This window comes from Lampris incognitus, chromosome 3 (genome assembly GCF_029633865.1).
Source record: "Lampris incognitus isolate fLamInc1 chromosome 3, fLamInc1.hap2, whole genome shotgun sequence".
In the NCBI taxonomy this organism is placed as follows: domain Eukaryota; kingdom Metazoa; phylum Chordata; class Actinopteri; order Lampriformes; family Lampridae; genus Lampris; species Lampris incognitus.
The window spans coordinates 78,066,437-78,088,022 of NC_079213.1; the positions used below are offsets into that span (position 1 = coordinate 78,066,437).

The window sequence follows — 21,586 nt, forward strand, 5'->3', positions numbered from 1 at the left end:
CAGACATTACTAAAGAACTGTTAGATGAAGTTGAGAAAAAAGGCTTGTTTCTCAAACAAAGATATTATGAAACAGGCCCGTGCGCAACTAAACTGTTGGCAAAACGTATTCGCAAACAGCAAGCAGTTGGCCATATACATAAGATCAGAGACCCCCATTCAAATGAGTTAACGAATATACCAGAAAGCATGGAGGACATATTTTTGGGATATTATAAAGAGCTATATTCACAACCCACACCTGCACCCGAAGCGGAAATTAATACCTTTTTGAATTCATTAGATTTACCCTCAATTGGACGGCTCCAAAATGACAAATTAACAGCTGACATCAAGATGGAAGAGGTGATAGATGCAATAAATTATTTGAAAAACAATAGAAGCCCGGGCAGCGATGGATACCCTGCAGAATGGTACAAAGTGTTTAGGGAAGAGCTGGCACCGTTACTTCTGAGATCCTTCAATTGGACACTTATCAATAATAAGATACCACCATCATGGTCAGAGGCAATAATCACAGTCATTCCAAAACCGGGAAAGGATAAAGAATATTGTGGGAACTACAGACCTATTTCATTATTAAATGTAGATTATACGGTGGCGTAGCGGTCTAAGCATCGGCTTGGTGTCGATGCAGTTGCCCACTGGGGACTGGGGTTCGCGCCCCGGTCTCGTCAGATCCGACTATGGCCGGACTCGATGAAGCAGCAATCATTGGCAACGCTGTCTTCGGGAGGGGGGCGGAGTCGGCTTGTGTTCGTCATGTGAATGCGTCTCTGTGTGTGTCGGAAAAACAGTGGTTCGGCTTGGATTCGCCTTGTCACGAAAGTGGGGAGGCGCTTTCCTTCGAGACTGCCGGCCGGAGAGATGCAGTTGGCGAACGCATGCAATACGAGGGTGGGTGTTTGAATTAAAATAGGGATCAATTGGCCACTAAATTGGGAGAAAAAAAAGGGAAAAATCAGAAATAAATTTAAAAAAAAAAAATGTAGATTATAAAATATATACGACAATTATCTCCAAAAGGTTAAACTCATTCATAGGTGATTTGATAGATGAAGATCAAACAGGATCATGAGAGAAAGACAAACGCATGAGAATATCAGAAGGACATTGCATATTGTTGATCAAGCGAGTAAGAGAAAACAAGCTACACTATTAGTAAGTTTAGATGCAGAAAAAGCATTCGATCGGGTGTCTTGGAATTTTTTTTATGCAGTATTGGAACGACTAGGGTTCAGCCATTAGTCAGTACAGTGCATTGAAACATTGTATCAACAACCTAATGCTCGGATTAAAATAAACGGGAGTTTAACGAACAAGTTCAGTTTGCAGAGGTCGACAAGACAAGGATGCTTTTTGTCTCCGACACTGTTCGCGTTATTCATTGATCCTTTAGCGGAGGCCATTCGCCAAAATGAAGGAATTAATGGAGTGACAGTGAATGGCACTGTCCACAAGGTGGGGCTATTTGCTGATGATGTCATAGCCTATCTTGAGCAACCACATACATCACTCCCTCAACTAATGAAGCTACTAGAACTATATGGTCATTTATCTGGATATAAAATTAACATCTCAAAAACGCAGGTGCTAGTTCTCAATTATACTCCAACCACAGAATTCAAGGGAAAATTTGACTTTAATTGGAATCTAAAAAAAAATCAAATATTTGGGAATTTACATTACCAAGGAATTGTCTAAATTACATAAAGCAAATTACGGCAAGATCAACGATGTGATGCAAAAGGATATTAATAGATGGTCCACTCTGCTACTTGACTTCAGCTCAAGAATTGAGACAGTTAGAATGAATATTCTACCAAGGCTTCTTTACCTATTCCAATCGTTGCCTGTAGAGGTGACTCAAGCTCAATTTGATAGGTGGGATAGGACAATATCTAGATTTATTTGGGGAGGGAAGAAGCCCAGAGTAAGGTATGAAACTCTCCAACTCTCAAAGGAAAAGGGAGGTATGGGTTTACCAAATCTAAAAGAATATTTCAAAGCTGCCCAGCTGAGATATGCTGTTGACTGGTGTAGGCAAGATTACATGGCTAAGTGGAAAGTCATGGAAAGGGAATATGGTGGGTACCCTATCCCGAATATTTTAGGGGATAAAGAAGTATACAAGAAAACAAAAACCCATATGGATTCAGTCACATTATTTACACTGGAGTTATGGTTTAAATTGATTAAAATCAACAAATTACAAGATGAGATACAGTTATTGAGATGGGTAGCATATGATAGAGACTTTACTCCAGCGAGGCATGATAGTTTTTAAACTGTGGGTTAACTGGGGAATCACAGCATGGTGCACTCTAGAGGAAAAAGGGGCGATGGAGAGTTTTCAGGGTATGAAAGACAAGTTTGATTTGGAGAATCATGACTTCTTTAGATATTTACAATTAAGGGATTATTACAACAAACGTATCAGGGGAGGACTCTCCATGGAAGTGAACAGTGTGATTCAAATTATAATTAACGCATATAAAGGGAGAAAATCTAGGACTATATCTGTACTATATCAAGCTCTCACAACTAATAAACACTCAACTACATATATAAAAGAAAAATGGGAATTAGAATTTGGCACAGAAATTACAGAGGAGGACTGGCAGAATATGTGGAAAGTTCATCAATCCTCCACTAGTTTGCGGATATGGAGGGAATTCTCCTGGAAAAATCTGATACCTTTTTTTATTACACCAAAAATCAAAAATAGATACTCCAGCACCAAACTGTCATGCTGGAGGAAATGTGGAACAGAGGATGTAGACCACTCGCATATATTTTGGAAATGTAATAAGCTAGCGATGTTTTGGGAGATGGTTCATGATGTAATACAAAAGGTACTTGGATATGACTTCCCTAAGTGCTATATGACCCTCTATTTCTGTAATTTTAAAAACGACAATATAGGGCCAAGTGATAGATGTTTGGTTAAGATACTGCTGATTGCGGCTAAGAAGGCAATCACAAGAAAATGGTGCCAGGTGGACGCCCCCACACAAGGACAATGGATGGAAATAGTGGAGGACATTCATACAATGGAAAAACTGACTCATCGATTGAGACTTACAGTACCTCGGATGGAAGACCAGTGGAAGAAATGGACATGGTTTAAGGGGCAAACACGCGACAACATAATTCATGACAACACTTAAGACTGGAAAGTTAGACCCACAGGAAGCTCTTGTAGTTCATTTTTTTGTGTGTTTTTTTGTTTGTTTGTTTTGAGTTGCCCTGTTGGGCTTGTGTGCAAGTAAATGTAGATAATTCAATGTTTACTTCTGAATACGGATGCCATGTTTGTATTGACCTAAAAACTTCAATAAAAACTAAAGTGATAAAAAAAAAATGAATACCCTCCCAAAGTTTTCCTATTTGTTCCAATGCCTAACCATTTTTCTTCTGCCATCCCCACTTTTGTAAGATTGATATATTAACATCTGAATTCATCTCGAGCAGGAAGATTCAAAGACTCTGTAAGACCTTGCTTCAGAGGCCAAAACCTCTCCGGAGTCTAGCATTGCCAAATTTTAGATTTTACTACTGGGCCCCTAACTTGCGAGCAATTCAGTTCTGGCTTCATCTGGAGGGCTCCCACTCTCCCCCAACATGGATAACGATGGAATCCTCCTCTTCTAGAACAGCCTCCCTATCTGCTCTTGTTCATGCTCCTGTGAATTTCTCAGTCTCTCCCCTTCAAAAAAATGTAATAGCCAAATTAACACTAAGGAAATGCAAACAATTCAAGCAATATTTTGGCCTTCAGACCCTCTCTGTCCTTGCTCCGTTAGCAACAAATCCAGATGGTACATTTTCTTCCTGGCATCCTTGTGGTATCAAAACAATCAGACTTAATATACTGATAACATTCTCATCTTTCCAACAACTCTCAGAGAACTTTAATCTTCCTAAACATCATTTTTCAGGTACTTGCAGGTGCATAGTTTTGTTAGAAATGCTTACCCTAGTCTTCCTAATTTACCAGCAGCTACTAGTGTCGACGCCTTTTTAACCCCACTACCCACTATGAAGGGTATAATCTCCTTTTGTATAGTCTCATCCACTCACTAAATCCTATCTCACTGTAAAATACTATGGAGTAGTGATTTACATTTTTAAATTGAAGATGATATATGGGATGAGTTTTTGCGGTGGGTTCACTCCTCCATCTCTACTAGACACGGGTTGCTACAGTGTAAGGTTCTTCATCACTATCACTTAACTAAGGTTATATCGTCAAGAATGTATGAGGATGTTGATCCTGTCTGTGATAGATGTCGTCAATCTCCAGCCACCTATATCCATATGATTTGGACATGTCCCTCTTTACATAACTTTTGGTTGGAAATATTCAATACAGAAATTTGGTACCACAGCCCATGCTACGTGTGGAGGCGAGCTCAACTATATCTAGTTGGTACCGCTCCACCTCCCACACCAGCTCAGGCTCCTTCCCTGCCAGAGAGGTGACATTCCATGTCCCGAGGACCAGTCTGTGATGCCAGAAATTGGCATGCCCCGGTCCCTGCCTTTGCCTGCCAGCTGGCCTGCATTGCACCCTACCCCAATGCTACCAGAGGGTATACTCCAATTATCGGGGCATCACATTGCTCAGCCTCCCTGAGAAAGTCTACTCTAGGGTGCTGGAAAGGAGACTCCGACCGACTGTCGAACCTCGGATCCAGGAGAAACAATGTGGATTTCATCCTGGCTGTGGAACGGACCAAGTCTTTACCCTTGCGGATGTGCTAAGAGGGGCATGGGAGTTTGACCAGCCAGTTTACATGTGTTTTATAGACTTGGAGAAGGCTTACGACCATGTACCCCAGGGCACTCTGGGGGGGGGGGTACTGCGGGAGTATGGGGTACTGCGGCAGTTGCTACAAGCCATCCAGTCCTTGTATAACCAAAGTGAGAGTTGTGTCCATATTCTCAGCATAAAGTCAAACATGTTTTTGGTGAGTGTCGGACTCCGCCAAGGTTGTCCCTCGTCTCCAATTCCGCTTGTGATATTCATGGACAGGATTTCAAGGCGCAGCCAAGGTGAGGAATGAGTCCATTTTGGGAACCTCAGAATTGCATCTCTGCTCTTCGCAGATGATGTGGTTTTGTTGGCTTCATCAGAACGCAACCTCCAGCACGCACTGAGGTGGTTTGCAGCTGAGTGTGAAATGCCCGGGATGAGAGTCAGCATCTCCAAGTCTGAGGCCATGGTTCTCTACCTGAAAATGGTAGATTGCGCCGTCCGGGTTGGGGATGAGTTGTTGCCTCAAGTGAAGGAGTTCAAGTATCTCGGGGTCTTGTTCACAAATGAGGGTAGGACAGAGCAAGAGATTGACAGGCAGATTGGTGCAGCATCAGCAGTAAAGCAGACGTTGTACCAAACCATTGTGGTGAAGAGGGAGCTGAGCCCTAAGGCAAAGCTCCCAATTTACCAGTCAATCTTCGTTCAAACCCTTACCTATGGTCATGAACTTTGGGTAGTGACCGAAAAGTTGAGATCGCAGATACAAGCAGCTGAAATTAGTTTTCTCCACAGGTGTTTGGGCTCAGCCTTAGAGATAGGGTGAGGAGCTCGGACATCCGGAAGGAGCTCAGAGTAGAGCTGCTGCTCCTTCGTGTCGAAAGGAGCCAGTTGAGGTGGTTCGAGCATCTGATTAGGATGCCTCCTAGGCACCTTCCTTTGGAGGTTTTCCAGGCACATCCAACTGGCAGGAGACCCCAGGGTAGACCCAGAACTCACTGGAGGGACTACATGTCCAATCTGGCCTGGGAATGCCTTGGGATCCCCCAGGAGGAGCTGGAGGGTGTTGCTAATCTCACAGGTTATTTCTGTCTCTATCAAACCATCAGCAATCACTGCCTTATTCAGTGTCACCCTCACACCTGCAATATCACATCATTAAGAACTTTATAGCTTTTGTAACTCTTTTGGCTAGATGCCTGATTCTTGTCAAGTGGAAATCCCCCACTCCACCTACCCATCACTCTTTGATTAGAGATATTTTCTACTTTGTTCATATGGGGAAAAAAATAGGTTTATACTGAGAGGATCATCCACTAGTTTTAAGAAGACATGGACCCCACTTTTTGCATACTCTAATAAAGTAACCTTTATCTTTAACCTTTAACATCTAGGACTGACAATTCTTAGACCACCTACAATATCCCTACCTAATTGAATGAAATGATTCACTTTGGACTTTATTGTCGCATACTCACATATGTGCAAGTGTATGTGTATACACACTTAGATGTTTACGATAACATTTGCCATGTAAGTACATAATTTCTGAGTTCTCATAGATGACCAATCTGTTTATTTTGCTTGTTTCTTTCTTTCTTTCTTTCTTTCTTTATCTTGTTTTGTTTACGTTCTCATACAGATGTTCTGTTTCTTTTCTTTGATAATCTGTTTTGTAATTACTTAAAGCCTCATTTGAAACTTGGTATATTGCTGTAAAGTTACTTGTCTGGAAACCCAATAAATAAAATGTTGGAGAAAAAAAACAAGGCACATCAAGCATTGACAATGCATAATTCACTGTAGCTCAGACATTTGCCTTTAAAAATATGGAGAACTGGCCAAACTGCAAGCAATAGCAACATTTGCAGTTAATGGGTGAGTAAAATCACAAACTGTTGGAGGGACTGACACAAAATCTTTAAATGTCGCTGTACAGACATTAAGCCTAGTTTTTCCTAATTCATGACAGGCAAAAAGAAGCAGTTTAAACAACAACATTAAGAAAAACCATCCATCCATCCATCCATTATCTGAACCGCTTATCCTGCTCTCAGGGTCGTGGGAATGCTGGAGCCTATTCCAGCAATCATTGGGCGGCAGGCGGGGAGACAACCTGGACAGGCCGCCAGGCCATAACAGGGCCCACACGCACGAGAGCGCGCGCGCACACACACACATTCATATCTAGGGACAATTTAGTATGGCCAATTCACCTGACTTACATGTCTTTGGACTGTGGGAAGAAACCGGAGCCCCTAGAGGAACCCACACAGACACGGGGAGAACATGCAAACACAGAGGACAACCCGTGATGACCCACCAAGGTTGGACAACCCCGGGGTTTGAACCAAGGACCTTCTTCCTGTGAGGCGACCGCGCTAACCACTGCGCCACTGTGCCCCATTAAGAAAAACCCTCTAGTCAAACTATGTCAATAGCTGGTATGAAATGAGTCTCCAGATCTGCTTACTCATACTGCAAACAAACAAACTAACAAATCAACAGAGGGCATGCATCGCTTCAGGAGCCTTTCAAAAAGCTAAGATAAAATCTAGCTAAGTGCATTTTCCACAAACATAACAGGTAACTGATAAAAAAAACAAATTGAGGCTTTCAAAAATGTATAATATCTGTAGTTTTAACAAGAGCAACAGTAAATATTAGAATTTTTTTTCATTAAACAAAACAATTAAATTTGTTTTTAAATTAGACAAAAAGGCATTTCAGACCTTTTCTGTACTCCAGGCATTTGGATGCTTTTCAATATTCCTTTGTGTTGGAGAAAATTGTTCATTTTATTAAAACAGAGCAACATAACAACACAGAGCAACAAACAGAGCATGATATTTTCACAACCTGCTAAAAAATGAAATGGTTTCTGGGAAGTTTTATTTAACATGAGTGTAAACTATCTCGCAACTGCTATATTCAGGAAAATTAAAATGATATTTTTGTGCTGCCCTGGTAAAAGTTGCAGTAATGAGCACAGAGTTCATTGTTCGCTGTACTAATTAAGCTATGGTGTCCTGCTAAATCTAGAAAATTACCACCACCATTGGAGGAAAGACAAATTTAACTAACAGTATGCAAATTTGTTATTAAAAACAAGAACACATCTTCCAATATTTCCAAGTAAACATGGCAATAAAATCTATTTTCCTGCAACTGCATGTCATCATGGTTCCTTTTGTTGCACTGTAACCTCATTATGTACTATATGTAATTGCTTGCCATCAATAGGTATGTGTTTGAGGACCACATGAGCAATGCAAACCCCAGCCCATCAATTTACAACACTCCCCATTTCCTTTTTATGCAGAGCCACCCATGCACAAACTTAGCTGGGTACTGTCTTTTTACTGGCTTTATTTTAGAATGGATTTCTCTAAAACAAAGCACATATTTCTAGTCTGGAAATTATGGGACTGCATGAAAATACTAAAGTTAGGAGCTATTATATGAAATTATTTTGATTAATGAATTTGGCCTGTGCGCCATAATCATCATTGTACTTTCATAATTGCAACACATAACTATAACATAGCTTTTCAATGCCACACTAGCAGAGCGGCTTCAGCAGACTGGGTCATATTCAACAGTCATATTCCACTTCTGCTTATTGCTTCGATTTTTAATCCAATAACTATCATGGAGAACCACTTTTTCCCTCATCACTATTCTTCAACACTGCCAATCTACTATTCTGACCTAATCAGTCACAATACATATTGTATTAAAATGTCTCTATTTGATAAGTGCTGCATGGAAGATGAGACGAGCTAAAATAGCAGATCTAAAATCCATTTAAGCTTTAAATAAGCCAGGCTGAAGCCCTGAAGTTTTGTGAGACACACTCTCCAGTCAGCTGCCCTTGGCCGTCAGGACAGATTTGTACTCCTACCAGACAAAATCCCTGCTATTCATTATAGGTTAACCGTAACTAAAATAAATATAAAAATAAATTAAGTTGGAACAGTGACATATTTATAGGGTGGATCTCATCTCCAAAAGAAAATCCATAATGGAGAGCAGATGTGCACAGTGAAAGAAATGACAACTTCCAAAAATTAGGGCAAGGCTTTTTGTCTCTTATCCCCTTCGGCACTCAGGTTGGGAAATCCCAATTTCATAACAATAGGTGAGGAGTACACTACATCTGTTAGAAGAGTTGCTGAGGCTGTCACATTCTCTAATTATGTGACTTCTCAGTGAGAGGGCAGAAAGTAGGCTATAAGGTTTGAACCTAAGCACCAATGAAAGAGCACTCGTGCATGAGATCCAATTACAGTGACTGTACTGATCTCGTAATATCAGACAAGCAAGAACACTTATGACACATAACTCATCGCAAACAGGCAGTGTGATCTCCAGTCTCAGTCAATGACAGAGATGCAGCAGCCTAATAACATTCAAACCTACAGTTGGTAAGACAACCCCACCGCCTCTGTACAAACACTCATTCATTCCCCAGGTTTCCCCCTTCCTTGTGCACTCTATATTGCTTATCTCCCACCACCATAAGACAGTCCCACCCACCATGGCCTCCCAGCAAACCCAGCCAGGGTCAGAAAGTTTATCTAGAGCTGGACCACATTATTAGAGGCTACCCAGATTACCACTTGGACACCAGAGCGGTAAAAATAACCCCCATGGCCAGCAGAATGCAAGTGCACATTTCAGTTCCTACACCTCACGTGCCAGTAAAAACAAGCAGACACCAGCAGGAGCCTTGCAGAAAATGGAATGATACAGAAGGTGGGCAAATCATGAAAGGGGTCAGTGTCCAGGGGCCAACTCTATAAACCATGCATACACATGAAAACTGTACTTGCGCCACTTTCCACGCAGACTTCCGAATGTATAAAGATCCACGGGTGGTGAGAATGCGTACCGGTACACCTTTCACACTATGTGTACCGTATATGCAGTCTTTTGAGACCGATTAGTGTGATGTTGCAAGTTGGCAAAAAAGTATAATAGTGTGAATTAGGATGACATTTTTTAGAGCTTTTCTTCTTTCACTACATTGTATTAGGATGTAATCTATAGTTTAAAAACCTTCACTATGATTACATAGTGATGTGTGAGTGGTTACCAACCTTTTTTGACAAGCCTTAACATCATTCTATCTTGAGTAAATATGTTTGTCACTTCGCATTAAAACAATTATAATGATAATGATCTTGATATAAATAAACAAATAACAGTACATGATCAATATAAAAAGATTATTCTGTATTATTGTAAAGTAAGAATATCCTACACCTTCAGGTGTGACCTTTTTTTAATCTCCTCCAGGGTCCGTAGCTCAGAACTAACAGCGTTCACTGCTTTGGTTACTTTCTGCTATTCAACTTGTTTCATTTTGTTGGTAATGCCAGAGCTAAGGCTTCCAAATAATACGTGTTTTCTTCTGTCAGTTTGGTCAACCATTATTTCCAAGTTCATAGTCAGTAAAATTGCACTTCTTGAAACCTTCCGCCATTTCTCCTCAAAACTAAACTAAATGCTGGCCCCTTATTTGCAAACCAGGCAATTAGGGTTGTGTTGGAAGCAATTTATAATGAATTGTGGGCATGGTCAGAAGGCTCATGCACATGTGCACAATTTCAGGATGATTGAGATGTATGAGGAAAAGACTGATGAAAAGACTGTGTTTGCATGTTTCCTGTTTTGTGTGTAGACAGATTTCTACACTTAAATATACACAGTTTTATACATTTGGCCCCTGGTATCAACAACTTGCATTTTGGTGTGCTGGATCTATGTGCTGCTTGAATGGCATGAAGATCTTCACTCACATAGAGAAAGGATTGAAATAACAAGGGCTAAAACAAGAGAACAGGACAGTGGATTTGTATTTCATTATAATTTTGTTGCACGTGGTTTGCAGTGGTCAAATTGCAACCTCATACAGGCGTCTCACTCACCAGGCTGCCTCCCCCAGTCCCAGGTCTCAATGATGGAGTGATGGACAGATGTTGACGTGTCCTCTTCTTCTTTCTTTTCTTTATCATTGGACTCATCCTTTTTCTGTGACCCAAAGCAATCAGTGCAGTCTTCTGAAGAGTCCAAGGGAAAAAAGAAGACAATGGGTGATATGTCATGTAATAAAAAGACAGTTCAATGTAAAACAAGCATCCTCATCTCACAGTGCCATACCTGGGTGAGCTGATTCTTCTCTGTTGAATGTAATCTCCTCATCCTTGACCATTTCATTCCACATCTCACTCAACCCCTCTGGAGAGAATGCCCGCTGACAACAGCAAAAATAGAAAGTCATGTCAACCTCTTTTTTTTATATTCAATGAATGTACATGGCCTTATTTATTAGCTTGTTTGCTTTTTGTGTTATTATAGTATGAGTTGGTTACAGTGTTTCCTTTACATTAATGTAGCAGTGAAGGCTTACAAATACAAAATTGTTTTAACCACTGAAAATTTACAAAATGCAATTGCTGTTATAGCAAAATTGGCTATGCATCATGATATAAATATATAAGTAAGCCATTCTTAACTTATAACACCTACTGAAATGGATCTTGGTATGGGTCTGGAAGCAGAAATAGGTCTCAAAGCCAAAATGACCCTACCTACCACATTTACAAACCTTGCAGATAGAAAAACTGAGCGATTGCTCAGACCCAAATATCTACCAAAACTACTGAAATTCTGTCCATAATTCAAATTGCATAACCTATCTTTTCCTGGGCCATCCTTAAAATGGCTTAAAATGATCTATAAATAAATACAAGCCTGACAGATATATATCAGTCATGAGCCTGGTGCTACACATTGCACAACTTTGCATCATGAAACAAGACTACAACAACAACAACAACAACAACTTTGTTTTGTATAGCGCCTTTGAAGGAACCCAAGGACGTGTTACACTGGGGGAAAAAAAGATTAAAATAAAGATCAAAAGACTACAAACCATAGGCCTTAGTAAAAAGGTAATAATAATAATCCATCCATCCATCCATTATCTGAACCGCTTATCCTGCTCTCAGGGATGCTGGGGCCTATTCCAGCAGTCATTGGACGGCAGGCGGGGAGACACCCTGGACAGGCCGCCAGGCCACCACAGGGCCACACACACACACACACACACACACACACACACACACACACACACACACACACACACACACACACACACACACACACACACACACACACACACACATACATACCTAGGGACAATTTAGTATGGCCAATTCACCTGACTTACATGTCTTTGGACTGTTGGAGGAAACCAGAGCCCCCAGAGGAAACCTACGCAGACATAGGGAGAACATGCAAACTCCAGAGAGGACGACCTGGTATGAACCACCAAGGTTGGACTACCCCGGGGCTCGAACCCAGGACCTTCTTGCTGGGAGGCGACCGCGCTAACCACTGCGCCACTGTGCCACCATAATGATAAAGCAAAGTTATATAGCGCTTTTGTAGAACCCAGCCACTGAGGATGCACAAGCCAGTGCATCCTTAGTGCCGGTCCCAAGCCCGGACAAATGGGGAGGGTTGCGTCAGGAAGGGCATCCGGCATAAAATCTTTGCCAAATCAAATATGCGGATCATAAATTACGGATGATCCGCTGTGGCGACCCCTAACGGGAGCAGCCGAAAGTAGTAGTAGATATAGCGCTTTTGTAGCACTCAAAGTCGCTTTACAGTAGTCAGCGGTGAAACAAGACAACAGATAAACATAACACAGACATACAGGGGTAGATGGAAAGGGGGGGGGGCTATGAGAGGGAGAAGTGGCAGCCACACATAACGACAGCAGTACTCTCCGAATTAAACGGATACAAAAAGTCAAGAAAAACAAAAAACAGCATGGTAGGTTTTCAATAGTCTTTTAAAATTGTCCAATGAAGCAGCGTTGTGGATCTCTGCTGGAATAGAATTCCAAAGGGTGACTAGGTCAAAACCTAGTATATGGCTGGACCGTGTATGGTCAATGCTCGAAATTATGGCCAATTTGTTACAGGGATAGTCAGTGGTAGTTTCTATATGAATTCATGGATAATAACTGTTCATCTGCAATTTTCTGCAGTGGTCCCAGTAATATTTATTGTTAAAGTGTACTGAAGTAGCATATCTAATAACATGGTTAAGCTACGTTCGAGTTAATCTCTATTAACAGATTATACATATATAAAATCTCTATTAACAGATTGTATATATATTATATATATATATAGAGAGAGAGAGAGAGAGAGAGAGAGAGAGAGAGAGAGAGAGAGAGAGAGAGAGAGAGAGAGAGAGAGAGAGAGAGAGAGAGAGAGAGAGAGAGAGAGAGAGAGAGAGAGAGAGAGAGAGAGAGAGAGAGAGAGAGAATTGCACAGGACATGATTTTGGTATCGGGAGCGTTCTGGTTTCCGTTTATTCCGAGTAGTACTGACCAATCACATTTGAGTAGGCATTGATTTATACAGGAACATGCTTTGGCTGCATGTTGGTAAAAGTCTGTGAACTTAATTTAATTGCAGCCATCCATCCATTATCCAAACCGCTTATCCTGGTCTCAGGGTTGTGGGATGCTGGTGCCTATCCCAGCAGTCACTGGACGGCAGACAGGGAGACACCCTGTACAGGTCGCCAGTCCATCACAGGGCCCACACACACACACACACACACACACACACACACACACACACACACACACACACACACACACACACACACACACACACACACACACACACACACACACACACACACACACACCTAGGGACAATTTAGTACGGCCGAGTCACTGAATAAATCAATCAAAAAGTGCTGACTTGAACCATAACCTTACTGAATCTCATTTTTACCATTACTTTTGTGAAATTCAGTTATCGATAAGTCGAGATGGCACAGCATGACTGAAAAACAAGCAGTTCAGCTAGGTAAACTGAAACACTCATTGCAAATGTCAAACAAAGGACATGGTTTTTTGCCTTCTTATAGACCTGTGGCGCTATACTATGTATGTGTTAGTAATTGCAATCATAACTATTCTAATTATCTGTTAACTCCCTTCCTGTTTCATCTGTTTCGATCTGCAGATGTCTCTCGTTTTTCTAAGACTCACTGTGTATTGACCGTTTTGTCAAGAGTGATTGCAATTTGGGGTGCTTTAACTCTGCACTCTCCCTCATGCCTCTCAGCACATGGAGAGTGGTTTTCTCTCCTATTCTGCTCTATGATGGACTGTTACAATGCGTAACCCGATGTAGAAAGAGCAGCAAAATATTCCGTTCTTAGCATTTCAGTAGTATCCACGAGCAGCAATATATTCCATTCATTAGCATGCAATAAATGTGGAATGAGCAAGAACCGCTGCGTCAATTCATTTTGAAAGTGCAATGGCCAATAAGGAAACTCCCACCTCCATGTTTACCGGTGACGTCGTTGGTCGGCCAACCAATCGTGTAACTTCATTGATGTCGTTGGCCTCCTGATCCAGTGGCCCAATCGTGTAACATGATCACTCAATCGCTTCAAACATGATCACTCCAAACATGATCACTCAGTCACTCTAAACATGATCATGGACAGACACTCGCAGTTGTAGGGCTGGCCAGTCCGGCCAAAAATATTCTCATGTGAAATGTAAAACCTTGCTTTCAAGGATCCAAGTTTTAAATGTCAATAACATGCCAACTCAAACATGACACTTGACCAGACACACATTTGAGCAGTACTGCTTTTATGACAAGGAGGCTCTAATGTTGGGCATAAAACACATTTCTACCACGATTCTGGCCCTCATTGAGCATTTCTAATAAACTCCCAGGATCAGGGTCAATACAAGCCAAAAAAGTCTACCAATCTTTTGAAGTCATGATAAATGTCAAAGCCCAAGTTGGATTTCAGAACTTACACCTGTGCAAAACAATTTCCTGTTCCCTCAATTTCCACATCCCTCTGGTTTGATGGGTCACAGAAAATTCATTTCGCTACCAAGTGAGCCAAGACAACAAATGCTGCTTAAAAAAGTTGTTAGCAGAAATCAGTGAACTCTTATTGCAACACATTTATTCTGATAATTCTCAACTATCCAACTCTATGGATAGTTGATTGGCTTAGATAGGCTGGCCTATTCTTGGATGGCTACAGATCTGGGTCACCTACTGTGTAATGGGCTATCCTTTCCACATTTTGTAGTCAGAACAACTTTGTGACAGTGTGACCAGAAAGTACAATTATACGTGAAAAGACTTTCCCCATCATCACCAGACAAGATTTTAGAAGTCCTGTGATCCAGTCGGAGAAAAACAAGACACAACAAGGCTGAACAGTCTAATCATGGCAACAAGCACTTGAAATTTGGTGCAGCTCTAAAATCTGAGCACAAACATCCATCCATCCATTATCCAAACCGCTTATCCTGCTCTCAGGGTCATGGGGATGCTGGAGCCTGTCCCAGCAAACAAAAATCATTTGGTATTGTGACAGAGTAAGACTCATAGCAAACACTAATACTCGCTTGTAAATACGTTCAGCAAAGGCTAATGCCACTGCTACACTTTTGAATAAAAACTATGCTGCCATGAACATAAACAATGACAAACGTCAAAGAATATTTAACCTCTGCTGGTTAACTTACCTGTAAGTCTATCTTCAGCCATTTGTCATGGAATCTCAGCTGAGCTTCTAAGGTAAAAGGTGGAGGAGGCATCTTTCCCTCTCTCTCCTGGCTGCAAACGCAGCCAACCTGTATGATAAAGTACATTTGAATTTCTTGTCTTAACACTGAACTTCACCTTGACAGTGTCACTAAAAGAAGGGGCTATACAAATAAAACTGACTTGACCCTCTAAGTGTGGATGCATATTTATTTAATCTTTGCAATGATAAATGAAAGCTTAACGAACACAGTATATTTGTATAGATTGAAGCACACTGGGACGACTTATGTACGTGAAGTTAGCAAAACCGGCTAGCTCTCCTTTGATTGCATGTCCAGTTTTGCGAGACTGAAATTTGTGTGAACATAATTAGCTTATGTTCATAAGCAAGTGAAATTGTTAAGGTCAAAACTCGAACCATTCATCTAGACAGATCACACTAATGGGAGGAATGAGAGGAATACTATTCATAGCTATTAAACAAAACGTAAATGAACGTTAGCGTTAGATAGGCAGGAACCGATGGCTAATATTAGCTAGCTAACGTTAGTTCTCACCTCAGGCTACAGCCAGAGATGTTGACCCTTACCTATGAATATTTAACAAAGCAGTGTAGCAGTCGGTAACACCCGAACTAACACTATAAGCAACATACCACACAGTGGTTATCGTAACTGTTAGCCATTTTGTTACGATATAAGACACTTTAAATGTAGGGTCTTGTCAAGAAGCAACACGCGCGCGCACGCACACTGACACAGCATCTAAGAGAGTAGCCTCACAAACCGTGCACCGCTAGCTCAGTAGCTAACGTTAGCTAGCCTACTGTAAAACATCCTGTGATCACCCAATGTTAGCTAACCATAGCCATCAAGACCGATCAGCTGATTTAACCGTCGATGGACGAGCTGCAGCGACACAATACTGAATCGGATGAGATGCAGCTTTTTGGAGAGTTTCAAAGATGCCCTAAGTAACACTTTGATTTTACCACGAAACGGATAAATTACCTGCGGTCTTTTCTTATGCTATTCGCGTCCCTTCAGCTGCTTTGGTGCATTAACAAGTCGTTCATATTGGAACTGATTGACAGTTGGCGGACCGGGGGAACGAGGCATAGAAACAAACGACGTGAGCAAAGCCAGTGTTTTAGTGCGATTGTTTATGTAACCCGGTTCTGTTTAAGCGGGAGTTCGAATAAACGGTTGTAATGGAGCCAGTAGCGAAACTCCACTCAGTTGCTACAGACAGTGTACAAAATTCTGCGCTTCTCTTGGCTCGGGGCGGGACAAAAAAACAGGGGCGTGGTCGGAATAAACGGAGCCAAAGCATAGCCACCAGGGGGAGTTGTGAGATATGTTTGTCAAATTGTCATTCATCTAATTTCAGATAACCGAATGTCGTCTTCACAGAAAAAAATGATTGCTCATAAAACTAAATTGTTACAATATTTCCAAACTATATATATATATACGTATATATTAAACACAAGGATTCTTACCACAAGGCTGACAAGCAGCTTCAGAAATTCTTACAATGTTACAATTTCATTTAGCGCTCATTTGGATAAAATTTGAGAGTTATTTTGAGAGTTAAAATTTGAGAGTTAACACAACACAAACAAGGATCTAGTCAGGAGACAACGCAAGTAAGTGCCAAAATAACTAGGTTCAAGTCCGATAGGACACTGTGTCAACAGGCAGTGCACAAAGGCAATGCATCATAGGGTGCATAGAAGCAAAAAAAATTTCATCTTGGTTGTCCCCAAAGCTTATCAATTCCCTGATGATGGACAGCCTCTGATTGGCTTCCTTAAAAAACAATTATGTGCAAACCCAACTTGTCATGAATATGTGCCCCCGGCCCGTGTATTTAAAATAATCTATAATCTCTACAGATTGGTCGCAGTGCTACCTGATGACTGCGTGGGGGGGTCTGCCAAAAAGTGCTGGTTTCGTTTAAACGCTGTTGCTAGAGAATAAACCAACATGAGCCATATCATCAGCTTACTTAGAATTGTGCCTGTTGTCACCTAACTTTTTTTTAAACTGAACACAAAAGTAAGGACCATACACCATACACAAATCCCAACATCCTGTGCATGAAACTGTTTGACTCTAGTTTGGTGGATCATTGGTTGATAACATAGTGGCTGAATAGGAAGCTGAAAATTTGTTACTCATTATCTACTTTCTAATCAAACTTTGCTATTTTTCTCCACGAATCAAATGCACCCTCTTACAGAATATTTCCCCTGCATCTTGTAGGGATTCTCAGTCTAGCTCAAGTTTGGTTGATGCTGCTGAAATATGATGTTGAAACTACATCTACAAGTGTTATGACGGTCTCCATTGTCGTGTTTTTGACTCACATACCTTACAAGCATAATCGCAAAGTATGTTGTACGCATCAATCATAATGTAGACCCCCTTATGTGCGTAAAATATGAATAAGGCAGATAGAATCCACAGTGGTCAGCTTTACTTATAATCAGAGGAATGAGAATATCTGTAATTGGATGGCTGTGAGGATCATTGAACATGATGATGATGATGATGATGATGATGATGATGATTATCAAAATATAACAGCTAATCAATGTAATGAATTATACCCTCAAACTCATGAATATTAATTAGCAACAACAACAAAAAATGAAGTTTTTTTTACTCAAATTAAGTGGGTGGCTTTCTCAAAATAAAGCAGCAATTTCAAGAATTTATAATATCATTTCACAATAAATGGCTGTCTCTAATCATGGAGTTTCTCCAGTCCAGTTGGTGGCGGCAATTCACCTTAGAATAACTAGTTTGATTGAGAAGAGATGAGTTTGGGTTTGTTTTGTTTTTTTAAGCAGACATTCTGGTCCACACTCCAGTCCAGTTGGTGGCGGTAATGCGTCAAATTGTTATTTGCCAACTACCAATAAACCTGAGTAGTCGTTCTGCAGTCTCCTCCTGCTGAGCAGTGACGGCGGCGGGTGTCACCGCCTCTCGTTGGAAATACGTTGATCGACTGAGAAAGTCATTGTTTTTGGCAAAGTCGGTGAACTTTAGCGTCAACTTTCTTTCTTAATAAATGTATTGTATGCCTGATGCAGGGGGGAAATGTTCGTAGTGGTGCGGTAAAGCCAAAGAGGAATTGGCAGCCACCACTCCTCGAAACGACAAAGTGGACTACAGAAACGCTGTGTCGCCACTCTTAACATGTTAAATGAGCGGTAACACATTATGGCTTTTGAGCGGGACGCATTTGCCATCTCTTTGCCAATGGCCGGGATAGTGATTGCGGTGACCGCAAGTTTCATCAATGGGTCGACGTTTGTGCTTCAGAAAAAGGGGATATTGCGTGCCCGCGATAGAGGTACCAGAACGATCTAGTCATCAAACTCATTAAGGTTTAGCGTTAATTTGCTGCATTTCCACTGAATTTTCACAAGATCAGACTTTTGCTAGCCAAATGACAAAGGAAAGCTTTGTGGTGTAGTTGATTGATGCTTTGTGTTTCATGCGAACGTAATTTCAATCTCCCTTTAGATGGGTCTTATCTGAAAGATGTCGTGTGGTGGAGTGGCACACTCTCCAGTGAGTACAGGTGTCATCTGCTAAATGGTCTGGATGTGCACTTCTGTTCCGTATTCTTAAACCCTTTCCTTACTGAACATGTTTTGCTCCTCTGTTAAAATGGCATTTAATATGCTACTTTGATGCCCTTCCTTTTCTAGCATAGATCTGGTATACGTCTGATGTGCTTGTTTGTGAATTCCTTTAAGTGATAGTGGGCCAAATTGGGAACTTCCTGGCATATAACATGGCCCCTGCTGTGATAGTTACACCCTTGGGAGCCCTTGGAGTGTTGTTTGGGTAAGTCAGTGTTAATTGGATCACCGTATGATTTTTTTTTCATAAGTTTCCCATTTCATATTAATATATATGATCACAAAACCATCCATCCACCCATTATCCCCTTATTAACCCCCTTATTATCAAAACTATGATCACAACTATGTTTTAAACCACACAGTGACCATATTATTTGAAATCTAAAGTCAAGAGTTCAGACCCAAGACACATTCAAAATGTGTAACTTTCCAAATACTTCTGTTGCTCATGGTGTATTATACTGACAGCTTTGTGCGTTTTGTCCAAAGAAAAAAAAAAGCAACTTCTTTTTTGTGATGTAGTGCTGTGCTGGCTTCATGGATCCTTAAAGAGCATTTGAATATCCTGGGAAAGCTGGGATACCTGTTATGTTGCTGTGGCTCTGTTGTGCTTATTATTCACGCCCCAAAGACAGAAACTGTAACATCAGCACCAGAGTTTGAAGAGAGGCTAACAGACCCAGGTTTGACATTTGAAATCAAGATTAATTTTCCCTATCTAATCATTGCCAATGTTTTAAATTAAGTTGCTAACCAAAGTATTACCATGACACTGTCCCCAAAGAATCAGCCTCCTGCATAAAGATTAAGTAAAAAGGCAAAAAAAAAAATTCTATCTGTTAGAATTGGGCTTGAAGATAGCCATTTTTAAAATCATTATTATTATTTTGGATGATTTTCACAAATTCAGAATATTTTTTACAATGACTTTTTGTTGCTTACAGCTGTGTTTGCTGCTAATTTTCCATGTGATCTTTACCAAAGTTGCAAATATAAAAGTAATGGTAGTGTAAATGGAAATCGTACTAATAGAAATGTGTTTTCTCTCCCTACAGTGCTTTTAACATATGCCTTATTGGTGCTCCTGCTCCTGATTGTGCTGATTGTGTGGCTTGCTCCTGCTCATGGCACTTCAAATATCATGGTATATGTGGCCATATGTTCCCTCCTGGGAAGCTTCACAGTTCCAAGTAGCAAGGGGCTTGGCCTGGTTGCACAGGATGTTTTTGGTGGGGGGTCATCGAGTGACGGAACCCTGGTTCTCTTTCTGGGTTTACTAGGAACACTGACATTTAGCATCCTTATACAGTTCATGTTCATTAACAAGGCATTAGAGTGCTTCAGCTCCAACATGTTTGAAGCCATATACTATGTGACATTCACATCCACAGTGATTCTTGCTTCTGCTGTTCTCTTCAAAGAATGGACTGCGCTGACTATAATTGACAGCCTTGCCATGCTATGTGGTCTGACAACAGTTTTTGTTGGAGTTGGTTTACTCCATATATCCCACGAGGCCTTACTCACTTGGAAACAAGAGGAGGCACGAGTCAAGATCGACTGAGATTCCAAGTTTGTGCCTTAACACATTTGGTCATTACCATGGTGCCTGTGTAGCATTTGTGATGTACTAATTCTGCTTTGGATGATAATGATTTGTAACTTCTTCAGCTTAGAATTAACAATTGGAATGTTAATGCAATTTATTGTGAAACAGTTGTCACCTTAGTATGACCCACAAAAATCACTAAAATAAAAATGAAGAAAACAAGTGCCTTTCTTTTGGCTCTGGAATGATTTCTCATTTCATACTTAGTAATACTTGTAGATACTCCAAGATGATGAGGTCTGTAGTTACAATTGATTTTCGTTTCAAAAAAAGTGTTTAAATGGAAAGCTCAGCTATGACATGCAAACAAACGAATCCTTAAAATTCATGGAGGTTATTTAAACCCCTCAAAATAAACTCAGAATCCTGAGCGATTTTTTTTCTCTTTTTTTTTGAAGCACTCGTTCGTTGGTGTTGGCGAGGTAGGATGCATTACAAATAATTCTGCTATCCAAAAGTATAGTGTCACCTTGGCTCCCCCCCAGGCATGGGAAGCGCCTCAACGCATTGCCTCTGTGCAAAAACACTTTTCCCCGGAGCTGGCCACAAACTCAGTGTAATTTTAGAAGCAGTCATTTGCATAGACTGGATGGTTGAATGGAGTGATTCCAGATGGATGGCTGCGGAACAAATGGCGCATCTGATAACGTGACAAACAATATTGTCTGACAATGCAAGTAAGCGTCCTATTCAAGGTCCACACCAGTATTTGTTAAGATTTCTTTTGCATCGTAAAACATTATCTTTAAATGCCCTAACACCATACACAATTATAAAAAGTCGTGTTTTAAGCAAGACTGTGTGACTTTTACCTATGTCGTTAAATGAGCAGGTTAATGGCCCTTAACCTAGGGAGGCGGTCCTTGTGTCTGCAAAAAAAAAAAAAAAAACAAGAAGAAGAAGAAGGCGGTAGCATGCAACGCTGCAGTC

The 21,586-nt window shown here is 40.9% G+C and overlaps 2 protein-coding genes across 3 annotated transcripts in view; one reads left to right on the top strand and one right to left on the bottom strand.

The window, feature by feature from the left end:
* herc2 (HECT and RLD domain containing E3 ubiquitin protein ligase 2) overlaps nucleotides 1-16,517 on the bottom strand; it is a 130,451-nt gene extending 113,934 nt beyond the window's left edge. Inside the window, exons 1-4 of the mRNA XM_056275683.1 lie at nucleotides 16,397-16,517; nucleotides 15,365-15,472; nucleotides 10,924-11,017; nucleotides 10,692-10,823 (exon numbers count right to left, since the gene is read on the bottom strand). Coding sequence (XP_056131658.1) covers nucleotides 10,692-10,823; nucleotides 10,924-11,017; nucleotides 15,365-15,436 — 298 coding nt within the window. The 5' untranslated portion in view covers nucleotides 15,437-15,472; nucleotides 16,397-16,517. The remainder of the gene's footprint in view (nucleotides 1-10,691; nucleotides 10,824-10,923; nucleotides 11,018-15,364; nucleotides 15,473-16,396) is intronic.
* On the top strand, nucleotides 16,503-20,810 carry nipa1 (NIPA magnesium transporter 1). 2 transcript variants are annotated; one of them, XM_056275682.1, is made up of 5 exons: nucleotides 16,503-16,517; nucleotides 18,923-18,970; nucleotides 19,159-19,249; nucleotides 19,570-19,730; nucleotides 20,103-20,810. In XM_056275682.1, coding segments are annotated over exons 2-5 (762 nt in total). In that variant the 5' UTR covers nucleotides 16,503-16,517; nucleotides 18,923-18,969; the 3' UTR covers nucleotides 20,612-20,810. The 2 variants fall into 2 exon arrangements, with proteins under 2 accessions (XP_056131657.1, XP_056131656.1); XM_056275681.1 differs by lacking the exon at nucleotides 16,503-16,517 and adding an exon at nucleotides 18,365-18,749.
* The last annotated feature ends 776 nt before the right edge of the window (nucleotides 20,811-21,586 follow it).